This window comes from Rhea pennata, chromosome 1 (genome assembly GCF_028389875.1).
Source record: "Rhea pennata isolate bPtePen1 chromosome 1, bPtePen1.pri, whole genome shotgun sequence".
Taxonomy (NCBI): domain Eukaryota; kingdom Metazoa; phylum Chordata; class Aves; order Rheiformes; family Rheidae; genus Rhea; species Rhea pennata.
Genome location: NC_084663.1, coordinates 130964986 through 130980299, shown reverse-complemented (window position 1 = coordinate 130980299; position 15314 = coordinate 130964986). Strand labels below are relative to the sequence as shown.

General features: G+C 44.2%; 1 protein-coding gene across 1 annotated transcript; it reads left to right on the top strand.

The window, feature by feature from the left end:
- Positions 1–4352: 4352 nt before the first annotated feature.
- Positions 4353–14685, top strand: LOC134139603 (organic solute transporter subunit alpha-like). Its single transcript, XM_062574201.1, has 8 exons — positions 4353–4431; positions 6196–6347; positions 6466–6539; positions 8080–8238; positions 10882–10993; positions 12120–12266; positions 13651–13756; positions 14246–14685. Exons 1-8 carry the CDS (start codon positions 4353–4355, stop codon positions 14431–14433), a joined length of 1017 nt encoding a protein of 338 aa, XP_062430185.1. The 3' UTR covers positions 14434–14685.
- The last annotated feature ends 629 nt before the right edge of the window (positions 14686–15314 follow it).

Here is a 15314-nt window from a genome sequence, read left to right as displayed (position 1 = left end):
GCATGTTTGTGGAACCTGGATAATTTTAGCCAACTTTCCTTGGCTGGCTTGGCATTCAAATTTGTGAAAAAGCTAATATACAGTCCTACAATACTGAAAAATGTTGATTTATTTTTCTATATAAACTTTCCTTGTTAGTTTGAATTCAGCGTAATTTTTCCTCTGTGAAACAATTTTGACTGTTTCCCATCTGCAGTGGGACACAGACAGTGATAGTCTGCCAGATTTCCCTACAGCTAATATGTTTTAGCCTGCTCTGTATTTCCTGTACTATGGAGCTTAGCGGTTGCTTTGTGATAGCCTGCAGCATCTCTTGCTGTTTGGTTTGTGGGCCAGGATTGGCACCAGGACTTCTGTGTATAGGCTTGGCTTGTATGTGACAAAGGGGCTGTGTCCCCTTCCGAGAGCCAGCATGCCTCCTTCGGGGAGGCACCCTCGCGGCATTATCTCCCCACTGACTGCACACCTGGAGGGGAACGATCACAACCGGCACCGTGTTGAACGGCGCTGAGAGAATGCAGCTATTCCAGTGAGGCAGGTTAGTGAAAGTCATCCTAAGAGGGGAAAAGAGATAAAGATGATTGTGTCGACCTTTAAAAGAAGAGCATACTGCAGATAACAATGGTGTGTTCCTTGAGAAGAAAAAAGATCTGAACAGCACAGCATTTGGAAGGAGGCTGAACCACAAAGTGCTCTAAAGCCCCCCCAGTGAACAAAGGCACAGGCATTTTTTATTCTGAGTAACTGTGTATATCTCTCGACCTGTCTTATCTGACATGTGTTTGATGCATAAATACTTTTCTACTGCTGAAGTTGTTTTTTGTGTCAAATATCATGCATTAAACTAAAGGGTTAAACTCAAAACTGGAATAGTGAAACTGGGAGGAAGATGCACTTAAGAACATGGGAATTGGAAGGGCTTGTCATAGGTCTAGGGGGCCAGGCATTTGGCTTACAGGTTAGTGCGCAGAGGGCACTGCAGAAGAACCTGTGCTAAGGAAGTGTGCACAGAGCAGCAGACCTCAGACTGTGGCAGCTGATGGGTCATAGTATGTTCTTCAGTGTGATCTGTTTATCATTTCCTTTTGGCTACGCTGATCTGCAAGGAAGTTTAAGAACTGTCAGACCAACCCTTCCTGGTCCCAGAATTCAGGAAGTATGAGCCCAGAATGTGAGCAAAAGATGATGCCATGCTCCATATTTAAGGCTACTTATTAAGGAAGTGGATCTAATGTGTGACCCGAAGATGACAAAATGATATTTCTAACAAGGAGATATTGCAGTAGATTTGCGCTATTTTGTTTTTAGACTCTATTCTACAGAAGGAACTCTAGCAGAAGAGAAAGTAGCACGGATCTCCACAACAGCAGTTGGAAACTAATCCTTAATGTTTGAACTTCAGCCAGATAAGCTTGTACAAGTTCATGAGACAGGAACTCTAATGCTATGTTCAGTGTATTCTGCAATATTTGTTCCTAGTATTGCTGAATGACTAAAATATCACAGTAAAATCCAGAATCATTACTATGTAGATTATTCTAGGAACCATTACATCAAAGCAGACTCTGGCTTTCTTTTAAATGTGATAAAATAGCCATCAGTTCTGTCACTCCTATACTTACTGCATGAATTTCTGCAGTAAAAGCGATGATAAACCCATATCATTCAAAAAAGGGACTCACAGGACAGCAATTTTTATTTCCAGCTTTCAGCAAGTGCAAGAAGCTAGCAACCAAAATAGCAGTAGATAGGAATCCTGTTGCTTCTCTGCTGAGGAAAAACCCTCAAAGGCCTTAAGCCATCCTTCCATCTCAGCAAATCCTGACTTGAGCTTTCAGTCACATTTCAGAATACGTGATCATCTTCAAATACTTTGATAAAAATAAATCATGTAAAATTGAGGGGAAAGTATCACAGACTCACAGAATGGTTGAGGTTAGAATGGACCTCTGGAGATCATCTAGTTCAACCCCCCTGCTCAAGCAGGGTCACCTAGAGCACATTGCACAAGATCTTGTCCAGACAGATTACATGATAGAAGGTTATCAGATTGGTTAAGCAAGATTTCCCCTTGGTGAATCCATGCTGGCTACTCCTGATCACCTTCTTTTCCTCCATATGCTTGGATATGACATCCAGAATGAGCTGTTCCATCACCTTATCAGGGATGGAGGTGAGGCTGACTGGCCTGTAGTTTCCTGGGGAAATTATTAACGGTTATTTCCCCCGCAGCTAGCAACTTAATCTTCAGCTGGCACCTCATTCAAGCTAATAACTCATCTTTGGGATGAGTAAAGAGACTTCCAAATAGAAAACGAGCTGAAATTATGTTACAAGAATTTTGCCTGTGTCTTTTGTGTAACTGGGGGGCAGAAGATATTCTTGATGTTGGATGCTTTAGGAGGCCTGTGAAGTCTGCCTAGACACCACATGCTAACAGTCAGTCAGTGCTACAAGCCTCTCAATGAAACTATAAAGCTCTCTTCTTTATGTTTTAGTGTAGTGAAAATGGTGAGAGCAATGGTAGGGGGGAATCAAAACAAATAGCTTTGGTTTACAAACCCATGTACAACCCTCCTGATGGTAACAGAACAGGCTATCAGCAGCCTCTTCTGTCTTAGTCCCAAATCCTGCCACACTGGAAGAAATCTGCCTCTTTTTAAAGGAGCGCCTGTTTAACCACTGAGCAGCTGAGATCTTCTGCACATGAATATGAGGAATTTCTTTGCTGTAAGAGTGACAGAGCACTGGAACAGGTTGCCCAGAGAGGTTGTGGAGTCTCCTCCTCTGGAGATATTCAAGGCCCGCCTGGATGCAACCCTGTGTAACATGCTCTAGGTGACCCTGCTGAGCGGGGAGGTTGGACTAGATGATCTCCAGAGGTCCCTTCCAACCTTACCAAATCTAAGATTCTATGATCCCCATGTTCTTGCTAGCAGTCTTTTGGTGTCCAACCTGGTGTCCTTCCTCTGAAACCTCTGGGAATGCTGTGAAAACTCCAAGATGACAAAGTTTTCCTGCAAAAAGGCTGTGGTGCCTATGAAAATCCCACATTCCCTCCATTTTCTTCAAAACCCTGGAATACCGCCTTGATCTCCATACATATTTAAGGTGTTCTGTGTGTTCAGTCCCTTACTGAAACTTTGCATGTTTTTGCCATGCTGATTATTGAGCTGTCATTTCTAAAGACTCTAAGACCTTTTTGGTCTCTGTGGTGGCTCCAAGATCTTTCTCCTGAGCGGCAACAGTTAATCACTCTGTAAGTAGTTAGGGGTGTCCTCCTCCCCCTGTACACTTCTTTACATTTAATGATACTGAATTTCACCTGCTGTTTTGTTATCCAGTGCTACAACAATCCCGCTTCTTCTTGCTGCCAGGTTTGGTCTGACTATCCAGAACAACTTGGTAGTTGGTGCCAAGATGTCACCAAACTCCATCACTTCATTATTCGTCATTTCCTTTTCCAGGAAACAGCCTAAATACGTTGCACAGCACAGGCCCCAGAGAAGATCTCATAGGCATCCTATCAGCAAATGAAACGTGTGGGGAAGTGGAGAAACCCTTCATGTATTCCTGTCCTCTGCTCATAGGAGGGTGCTGCTTTTCACCTTGTTGCAGCCAAAATTTTGAAAAGTCAGTAGTGAAGACTAATGGAAAGTCTGTTTGAACTGACCAAGCAGCTGACCACCTCCACATGCTCCTGCAGAGAGTGCAGCACTGAGGGCTGCTCTGACAAGGCTGGGGTGAAGCTGGACACAGTGCAGGGGAATCCAGCCTGCTCCTCGGCTGATTTCCCCTTCCTCTTCGGCTCTCAGGCCATGGCCCTGGATGAGACCTGACCCCACACATGTCCAGACAGGCTGTTTATTCATCTTTTTTTTTTTCTTTCTTTTTTCCCTGTGGCTGTATCTAGGCTTGTGAAGATGGGGTGTAGAGCGATCCAGTGGCTTTGCAAGCAGCCACTCGATGAAAGTTGAGCAAAAACCTCTTTCAAAAGCTCTGCAGCCTCCTCTCACACGAAGCCGGGAGCGAGACGCTGTCGGCAGGGGCCCGATGGGAGCGGCTCCAGCCCCGGGACTCAGCATCAGGCAGGCGGCGCGGTGCCGCGGATGCCCGGGGCCGCTGGGCGGCAGCGCGGGGGCCGGGCTGTGCGCGCCGCCGGCCCGGCCCAGGCTCCCCGGGCTAATGATTAAACGCCCCTCGGCCAGCGCCGAGCCGCCCGTGTGCGCGCCCCGCGGCCCCGCAGCTGCCGAGCCGCCCGCCGGCCGGCACCGACCGGCTCCGCCGCCGCCTCCCCGTGCCCGTGCCCGCTTCCCGTCGGCGCTGTCAGGGCACGGCGGCGGGGGCCGGCCATGGAGGGCGCGGCGAACGGGACCCTCCACCCGTCCTGCGGCGCCACCGAGCCGCCCTACTCGCTGGAGCTCCTGCGGAGTAAGTGCCGCCGCGCACACGGCCGCGGCGGGGGGGGGGGGGGGGGGGAAGAACCGCGGCGGGCAGGACGGGCTCGCCGCTGCCCTTCCCCCCCTCCCCCCGCGCATCCCCCGCGGGGAGCCGTTAACGGCTGCCGGCGGCGCGCGCCGCGCTCAACCGCCACTGGAGGCAGTTGGCCCGCCGCGCCCTTCCCCCCCTACCCCCCCGCAGCCGGGGAAAGCCCGGGGGGAGGGTCCCGCCGCCGCGGAGGGCCCGGGCAGCGCGTGCGGTGGGGCTGCGCGGGGCGGAGGGAAGCGGTGCCCCACCGCACCTGCCTCGCCGAGGGGCGGCCGCAGCCGGGCGTTAACGCTGGGCTGGCGCCGCGTCCGTGCCGCCGCGGTCTCCTCGGGGGAGCGCGGCTCGTGCCGGGGCGCGGTGTCCTCCTCTCCCGCCCTTGTCCCAGGCTTATTGGGCCCCCTCCAGAGATGCCCGCGGGCAGGCGGCGCAGCTGCCCGTCCCAAGCACGCGGTGCTCCCGTTCAGAAGCGCGGTGAACGCGCCCGCGCTTCGCGGGCAGGCCGAACGACCGGCGGCCAGCATGCCGGGACCCTTCGCTCTGCGCGGGGACCGGGGCACGGGAAGGCAGCCAAACGCAGCCGCCTTGGCTCTGCTCGCTGGAGGCCTGCCTGGGGACCAAGGTCCCGGCGAGACGGGTTGCCATGGCGCTGGCTCTGCCGGCCCTCGCTGTGGGGAAGTGGGGCAGCACAGCATGGTTACTCAGTCCGGAGTTGCAAAGATGCTTAGAAAACAGTGAGCACCGGGGTGGAGGGGAGGCACCTAGAAGAGGGCAGCAGGGCTTCCTGGTAAGCGTCGCAGGGAGCACTAAATGGTCTGCTCTCAGCAACGCTGCTGAGATTTAAGGTCTGTCCAGTGAGATCTGGACTGCAACAAAGTCTAGAAGCATCAAAGCTTTTTTTTTCCCCAAGCACCTTTGATTAGAAGGCTGGGAAGACCCTTGCTCACCTGTGCAGGCACTGCTAGGCATGTCTTAGATATGCTCCTGTCACGGTGGGCCTGGGTCAGTGCAGGTGATGACCATGTACACTTCCTAAATTAAATTTGACTTCATTGCAGTGCTTGCTTCTGTCTCTGGAAGCACCTTTCTTCGCAGAAAATCCACCTCAGCTGTCAGTTGTGGGTGAATATTCTTATCAATACCTAGTGCTAAGGGAAAAGGCATAAAAAAAAAATCTGTTGATGGCAAGTTTTATCCCAGGATAAGTACACCAGGACCTCATACTTTCATTGCTCCTGTACCCCGTAAACTTCCACCGAGACTCTAAAAAGTTTGCATACTCAAGGAAGACATGTACAAACGTGTTTGAATATATAAAGGAGGCAAAGAACTAATACTGACTAAATACAATTTTCTTACGCCTGATAAAGTTCCCAGAACAGCTTCTATTGTTTATTTACACTCATCTAAGAACATTTGTCCTAGAACTCCCACCTTCCTGATGGGAACTTCTGCATAATGCCATACAAACATGGACGCTTATTCTTCATGCATGCTGTCTATGGATCCTAAAAGATTTGTTTATTAACTTAAATTTAAGTACTTGAATCATACCATTGAGTCAAGGATCCACATCTGTAGCTAAGGATGAGTGCAAGTCTTTGCAGGAATAGGACTAAATTATTCCTTCAAGATGCTGTCTGTAGATTAAATGTATGGAATGCTTATGAATTGAAACTCACTGTTTTGTTTTCCTTTTTCATTTTGCAGACCTTGACTTGGCAGGTGTATTTCTCTTTGCAATGTTGACTCTGATGACACTGATTGCCAATCTGGTGTTTATGGAGGAAGTGGGCTATATCTATAGAAAAATCCCCTCCTCCAAAAGATCAATTTTAATTTGGATAAACGCCGCAGCTCCGGTAAGTGTCGTGGAAAAGAGATAAAATTGAAAGTGCCATTTCCCTGGAAAATCTATATTTATTTCATGAACCTGCTTTACCTCTGCCCTTGTTACAACACTCCTCCCTTTCTGTATAGGTGATTGCTACTACCTCATGCATTGGGATGTGGATTCCTCGCTCAACAATGTTTACAGATTTCACAGCAGCAGTGTGAGTATTCTACTTGTTTCTAGAAATTGCACTGAACCCCGATTTTCTTCCCTTTAAACATTTCTACTCTTGGTAAACACAGTCATTTTGTAAATTTATCGATTTACTAATTTTTAGTTTGAGTTGAAATCTCTTGGCAGCTCTTTTATGGGAGGTGGAAAATGCTGAAGTAGTTCCCAGAGCTGCAGCCCCCTAGTGTGGGACTGCTAGAATGAAAGAACTGTGACTTAAGTGTGATCGATCCCTTTGATTGACTGCAGCTTTAAAGTAGTGCTCTTTATTTGCTCCTTGTGAATGTCATGTAGAATGAGATTGTGATCTGTGACTTCTTTACTGTGCTTTTATTAATGATGAGCTGAAGAGATCTATTTCTAATGGTGGCAAATGAGCCTCCAATAAGTATATCAGTGTAAAAATGTTCTGCAGTTGTCTTGATAAAAGCACTTAGGTACAATCATGACAGCTCTGACACGAACAGGAAATAACTGAAAAAATGTGGTTTCTGGAGTTGATGGTGTAGCCCTTATAGGCAAAGCCCAGCGGGGGGATGCTGTGTGGCAGCGTGCGCTTCAGGAGCGCTGGGATGATTTTGGAACCCACTGCAGGACAGTATCACAAGCTCTTGTGGCTAGCCTTAGCCCATAATACACTGCATTTACAAAGACAGCAGAGTAAAAAGGAGGGAAAACACAGTACCAGGAGCATTGTTAACACATAGCAGTTTGGTGCGGCAAATTGCAGATTGCCAGAGACTTCCAAGGATCCAGTCCTATAATACTTTAAGCATATCTTAATATCTCCTTTCCTCCATTGCTACAGATGCAGATTCCTGTCCCCTTCCTTGCACTGCCACTCACACTTCTCCAGCTGCACAGTAGGCTTGTTCAAGGAGCCAGTGCAATTGAAGAGGACCTTTTCTATTTTGTGGATTTCTATTTGTTGGATTTTAGTGGATCAGTTCCCTAAATCAGTTTAGGGCAGGGAGGAAAGGGTGGCTGCACAATCTGTAGTTCCTGGAAGGGACTGAGAATGCAATTGGTGAAGGAGGGAGAGGTGGAGTTGTAGCAGTCAGTACTTGGATCCGCTTTGGCTGCAGAGGAACCACACCCTGACTGGGACAGCACATATGATGTTAGCTAAATATATATATGAATGTAGTCGTGTATTTTTTTTTTTTAAGTAGACTTGTTCAGAAAAAATTGGACTGGTTAGGACTAGCTAACTGATAGAAGAAGATAGCGTTAATGACTTGGGCCAGAAATTTCTGTGCTTAAGTACTGACTGCCACCAAGCACCAGTGTGGCTTTGGGCAATTCCACAACTCCTTTGTGTCTCAGTTTATTCCTCTTTCGATGGAGTTATGGCAGTTCTGATCCTGCAAGGTGATGGGAAGCTGATGATCTTTTACAACTGGTACTAGAATTTCTGCTGATTGCAAAATGCAAGCTTTAAAACTCTCAACAGCAGAAGGTACTGGTGTGTGCAGGCATATGAAAGACATGCAGGAAAAGTTCGAGCTGGCATTTTCTTCCTCTCCTAGATTTTTTGCCATAGTTATCCACAAGTTCCTGCTGATGATGATTAACGAGTGCGGCGGTCAAAAGTTGTTCCTCAGGCGGTTTGAAAATGGTTGCTTCAAGATCAGTACAGGCCCCTGCTGTTGCTGCTGCCTTTGCCTCCCTGGTGTGCGCATCACTAGGTGAGTTGCCCTTTAAGATTTCCCAGCTGGAAAACTGCTGCTGGAATTCAGCCAAATTGGCAAGGCCACATTTACAGCAAAGGGCCTCCCTACTTCCTGAAAAACACTCTCTTGGCTCTTGTAATTGAGATCTCTTCCATCAGTCTCAAGCTGTCTCTTTTAAACAGTACCATCACTTTAGGGCTGTACAACATGGCTAATTTATTTCATTTTTATTAATGCAGAATTTTGCTTGAAAATAGCATGAGATAACTCATTTTTATCCCAGGGCAGTGTTCCCACTTGTAGTCATGTTGAACAATGTGTTATCCTCCCAATTAGTCCCATTCTTTTCCAAGAAACTATTTGTGTACTAAGCAGTAGTGTGTGGGAGAGGGAATTTCCAATCTAGAAACAATAACAACTGAGATTTCAGTTTCTTTTCATACCAGAAGGGAACAATTGGATACTTTCCACAAACAGAATTTTCAAATTGAGGTTGACTTGAAGGAAAATTTCTCTTACTTTGATAAAATTGAAATGCTTCTTTCTGATTTTAGCTTTGAAAGTACTTCAAATTAAAACAATTTTTAGAACAAAAAAGATGTAATTCCTGGAAAGGTGTGATCACCATGAAATGGCATTATCTATGAGACAAAACCAAATATTTTCTTTACTAAATTAATAAGGTACTTTGGAGAAGACTGGTAAGGATGAGGAGCTGCACCTACAGATAGGAGCCAATATACTGTACCATAAACCTTGGCTCCTTCTAGCATTGCCTGGTAGGGCCTCTTCTCCAGCTGGTATCATGCTATTATTTACATGTTTCCCCACATATTTGCAGCTTGAAATTCTCAGAGATTTCCCAGGATTTTTCTACTGGCACAGAATATAGGAGTGTTTCTCACATTAAGAACAAAAAGCTCAAGGATTGAATGTGCAAGATACAGAGAAGTTTCTACAAGGGCCTGGACATTAATGCCAGAGGCACCTCCAGGACTTTATGGTCTAGTTAAGTGAAAGCAGCAAAGAGAATGCAGCATACCTCACTGTCAGTCCAGTGAGAGCTTATCCTGGAATATGAGAGGGCTGGTGATATTAGTTTGTAGTTGTTCATTAAAAAAAAAATTTTTTTTTGCTCTGCAGAAGAGCTTAGGGCTTCTTCTCTTGAGTTTGTAGTACTGGGAAACTTACTGCTGCCTCTGCTTCTGATTTTCAGCCTTTTCCCATTACAGATAACAATGTTTTTTTTAAAATTGGGAAGGTATACCAGAGGAAGATCAGTCTTGGATTCCTTCCACGGATATCTTCTAGGGAAGCAGGGAACTACTCCAGGGGAGGAACTCATTCTTTAAAAATATGGTATACTATCAAGCAGTCTGGGGAAGGTAACAAGGTATGGTGGACAGATGAGGCAGGGTAACAAGCCATACAATGGAGAGATGTGGCAGGAGAAATCTGAGGGTAAAGAATGGTACACCTGTGCCAACAAGGAACAAAACACCTGGTGTTGCAGTGACAGCACTGTTTGTCTTGTTATTCTTTAAAGTCCCTTTGGAATAATGAACCTTTGAAAAGGCATGTGCTAAATGGCTGGCCAGTTGCAGGCCATTCCAGAAGTGTTTGTCCTGTTCATAGTCCCATAGTTATTAGCTATCTTAATTGAGCAATTCAAGTAATTCCTGCTTCATGGCTGTATGCTGTAACATATATTAAATGGCAGCCTGTTGTCTGCTAAGGCATCTGTGATGCGACTCTCAAGGGATCAGGAAGCTGCGGTGAAGACAGTAATATAAATGTGTGGGAAATACACAGTAATAGACTAAGACATGAGCCAGCTGTAGCAGCCAAAGCTTTTCCTGTGAAGACTAAAGGTGAGTTGAAGACAGTCAGCTTTCATGTCCATTGTTTGCATGTGCATCTGCCCCTTTTCTGATGATACTCAATACTGGATGGCCAGGTTATTGTATACAGGCTGTGTTCTGGATAAAGATTATGCTGACAGGTAGGAGAAAGGAAATCCTGAGCTGTCCGGCTGGCCATGTGCACCTTACCAAGGGAAAGGTAACTCCTTTCTCCTGTTAGAGTACAGAAAAGCAAAACCAAATGCATGCGCTGAAAAAAATAACAGTCCTTTCACTTAAGTCTGTGTAATTCCTTTTCTTGATTTACCAGAAGACTAAGAATTGGCTGAATGAGAAGGCAGAGTCAGATGGAAACACTGCTCATGACAGAGATTGAAGTTCTGTAGTAGTTTGCCATTCAGCCATGAATGCTGAATTGCTCAGTTTCATCCGAAAAGTGGAATAGTAAGGCGACATGACAGAGCGAATGGCACTATTATTCAGAGACCCATTATGCTGCTACAGGATCCTTTACTAGCTCTGGAGCAGAGAAAGACATCACATTTTGCCCAGCTGTGGTTAGTAGGTAATTGTTGAAGAATAAGTTGTAGAGGCTCTGCTAAACAAGCATCTGGGTAATCCTTGGAAAGATTTTTGAATCTTGAAGCTGTTCCTCCTCAGATATTAGCCATGTACTGTAGGAGTGGATAAATTTTGCTGTTTGATGGTATCCAAACAATGTTATTAAGGTTACAAATTGGCCTGTGTGATTCTTTTTTTTTTTTTTTTTTTTTTTTTTTTTTTTGTAATTTGTCAGGCGAACCCTCCTTTGGCTGAAGTTGGGCACCTTTCAGTTTGCTTTCTTTCGACCTGTGTTCATGTTTCTGTCAATAGTGCTTTGGACCAATGGCAATTACAGTCCTTATGATGTAAGTAAATATTATAATGAGCAGTAGCCCACGAAATCCGTAATTTGGAGGTTGATGTTAGTATCTTGGCAAACAGATAAACTGTGGGATCTGGTCCCCCCACATTTCCACGTATGTCCTGGCTTTGTTCTGTTAAGAAGAGACCCTAAAGTACATCATTTCTCCATTCCCTCAGACCCTTGATTTTTTGGCTTCTTTTTCTCAGAAAAAAAACTGAGTATCCAAGTGGTTTGGACGTCAGGTTACACTCCAACACATGGCCCAGTCTATAGGGTCTGGGGATCAGGACTGCAGGATGGCCTGTAAGATGTACGTGCCCTGTTTTGTGAGATGCAGAAGAAACATAGTATGCATAAACAGGAAACCTAATTCAATATTTTTCTGCAAATTGAGGAGGTTTTTATTCTTGCAAGGTAGAAAATGTAGAAAAGCTATTACTGTGCTTCCATTTTTCTGTGTAAGCTGCAAGATGATGAAGAAGTAGGCTTTCATTGGGTTGCAATAAATGCTTTGAGCCAGTATTTAGGATCCTTGCTACAGCTGAGTAAGCTATAACATTTCCCTTGATGTCAGTCTTTTCAGCAACAGTGTCTTAAAAACAGACATTTCAAACCTTTGTTGTGGTGTGGTTCATGCACTTCCATCTTTTTACCATTGAAGAGTCAATCCAGAGGGGAATGTTGTGCCATGATCACCAAAGCTGAAGAAAGTCTGTAACTGCTAATAATTAGGCATCTCATGGGTAACTTGAATTAAAAGCAGTATTTTTTGTGTTGTTTCATGGTACCAAAATAAATGACCCCTTTGAGATACCACATTGCAAATGCTTTCACAAGCTGCTGAGCATTCTCAGGTGCTGTTGGGTCAGGCTGAGGGGTCATGTCGCTTGCTGCCTTCCCAGGACTGAACAGATTTGCCCAGAGAGTGGGAGTGCTGTGGTACCACTCCAGTTAGTACTGTGCAGTTTACAGTGCAAATCTGATCTGATCAGCCTCTGGTAGCTTCAGCTTTTGTGGAGACAGAAACAAGCATTTTAATGTCTGCATCCTCCAGTTTATAACGTCTATCTCAAAATAGTAAAATTTGCATTGTCAAGTTTTATAAATATGTTTGATTTGCTTCTCAGTTATCTCTTGAAGGAGCTGCAATATGGATTAACTGCTTCATTGGTATCCTTACCATTATTGCTCTGTGGCCAATTGGAATCATGTTTCGACAAGTTAGGGCTATCCTTAACTGTAAGAAAATCATCCCTAAGTTTGCTCTTTATCAGGTGAGCAATTTAACATTTTTGGTAATCATTTCTATTAATGTTGATATAACACTATTTCTCTGATTGTTGGTCCTTTGTTTGAAGGTTATGGTATTTTTTTCCATAAAACACACTGTGCAAATGCATATTTTTACCTAATTAAAGCTGTCATGCATCTATTGGAAGCATTTTTCTTGGCTACTTTTCAGTTTAGCCTGATTTGAGTTATATCTAGTCTCTCAGAAGTGCTGGAGATTTCAGCTGTTTAAAATCCACTCATCTTTAGGCCGTGGAAATCAAAACACCACCTTCTGCAAGGCTTGAAGGAAGCTTTGGACATACAGTATCCTGAAACACAATGTTAAAATGCTGGTGTGTACTTAAAAACTAGGAGAGGATGTGGAGCATTTTGTGGGTGGCTTTTGTTTGAACTGTTTTAGCAGGCCACGATGTTCTCTTTTGGAAGTATTTTTCTTGGCCATTACCATTCTGTAGTTCAGATTTAGGTAATAATGAAAATACTGTCTGGGAATCATCAAACAATGATGAACAGAACCAGATAAGTTAGGCTGAATAACCCTGAAGAAAGAAAAAGAGTAAGGTAAAATCCCTGGATACGCATCCTACTTGTAGAGGACATATAAAAGACTGTACATCAAAGTGTTAAGAAAATTATTAAAAGCTTATAAATGCAATAGACAGGGTGGTAAGCAGTCATCACACCTGCAAAACTACATTAGTGTGAATCCAAATTTAAGATGGCAAACTCCATTCACGTGAGGTTTTACACCCAGGCAATAACACCAGCAGCTAAAGAGACGCTCTTGACACCGCCAAGGCAAAGAAGGCCTAGCTCACTGAGTAGTGGGTAATATGATACATAAGTGATTACTGTTGAACCCAAGTTTCAGAGTCCTTCATCCTCCATTCCTTTTGGCAAGGAAGCCACTTCCAGTGTAATTTGGGGAGCTCCACATCTCTCTGCGGTGGCAAAAAGATGAGCCAATAAAAGAAGCATTCCTTGAATGCTTGTTCCTGCTAAGGGAGAGTATGAGCTCATAGTTAGATTAATGAGAAGTGATTTAAACCTTTTTATCTAATATTCAGAATTCAACATTGGTTAAAATCCCAGCAGGGAGCCGTATATATATTGCACTTCCAGAATTAAGTTCTGAGATGAATCACTTTTAGAACAGAGAGGTTTAGTTTCATAATCATATGTACAGCAATATCATCCTGACCAAAGGATGTGTTCTTCAGAATGGCAGGCAGCTGCTGGTGGATGGGAGGTGAGGAGGGCAAGAAAGGAAGAATGAGGTGAAACAGAATCTACTATGAAAGCAGAATTGGTGTGTGAACCAATCCTGCTGGTAGCTAAAGCATCTGTTTTCTCTTCCTGGTGCAGTTTATCCTCATTCTGAGCCACCTGCAAGCAGCTATTATCAACATCCTGGGTATGCAAAGAATTATTCCCTGTGTTCCACCACTCTCCTCTTCAGCAAGAGGAGCATGTAAGTCCTTCTTGACAAGGATGTTCTTCATTTACTTACAAAGGTGTCAGTTCAGTTTTGCTAAGTGCAGTATCTGGCATTTTCCTGAAATATTAATTTCATGGGATGATGTAGCCTTTTGAGAATCTCAGTTTTTATTTAAGAACAATAACAGAACTTTTCTTGCTGTCATAGTTGCAGAGGAAAATTTGATAGTGAGAAGAGTTAGAATCAGAAATCAGAGGACAAGAAATCAACAAGTATAATTATTGTTAAATCTCATAGCTTTTGGATGCGTATCTTATTGCATGCTTATAGATGGACAGTACGTTAATTCTGTATCTGGTATTATTGCTGAGTGTGAGATATGCTCCATTATGGAAGTAGAGTAGTAAAGTTTGTTCCTTTCGCACAGACAGGAATGAATAGGCTAGTCATTCCTTGCCTGAGCCTCATGTTCCTGTGTTTTTGTTTTGTTTTGTTTTTGCTTTTTCCCCCTCTTTTTGGCAGATATGACCCAACAGCTTCTCATCATGGAGATGTTTCTGATAACCCTAATCTCAAGGGTGGTCTATCGGAGAAGATATGATGATCTAGAACCTCCAGAGTGTACCCCTGAAGAAAGTGGAGATAACAAGCAGACTCCTAAGATTATCCTAAATGGTGCAGTTACTGAAGATGGATTATTGGGGATTTAGAAGGTCTCTGGGCTCCTACTCTGCAGGAGCTGGAAGCTCAGCTTTAGGAGCTTTTATATCCTTGCAACACAAATAACAACTGCCATGTCAGAACAGCTTCTGGTATAAATACCCATGAACTGTACTGAAAGGACCAGGAAGGATAACCCCCTTTTTCCCCCAGTGATATATACATGGTGTGAGCATTTTCATACCATGTAATTTAGTGAGATTTCATACTGTGTAATTTTACCCTATTGTCAAACACTTGATGGTGGCCAGTCTCACAAAGTGATCCTTTTTTTTTTTTTTTTTTTTTTTTTTTTTTTTTAGCTATTTGAATGGCTATGATTTAGAGTTAATCCAGAGTCATTCTCTTTTCATCTTTTTTGATTTTTGTTTTAAGCCTATTTCAGGTAGGCTGGATGGCTCTCACAGGTCTAACAGCATTCTCCCATTTGTTCTCCATTAGAATTTATCATCTCTCACTCTGTGCCACAAGCTCATTTTAGCTCATTTGGATCAGTATTTGCACATGCTCCTTCTGAAATTCCCAAACCTGTTTGTGCTCTCCGGCTGCATAAATGATGATCTCTTCATGGAAAGACTTTCGCATTCTCTGACAATTCACATCCTAACTCAGTAAATACACAGTTACTATTTGTAAATCTATAATCAACATTGGCAGATGTTCTTCTTAGGGAAGGCAGATTCTCCGTCACTGATATGGAAAAAGAAAGTAAGAGTTATGGTCCAAGGTGTGTTCTGTCACCTCTATATGATGATACGTTGTGCTTCAGTTCTCTCTTTGGAAAGTGGGAATAAGGATACATGGGATCCATGTGCGAAAGATGTCTGTGAAGATAATTATTACTGAAAGGAGCTTTTCCAGAAAATTCTTG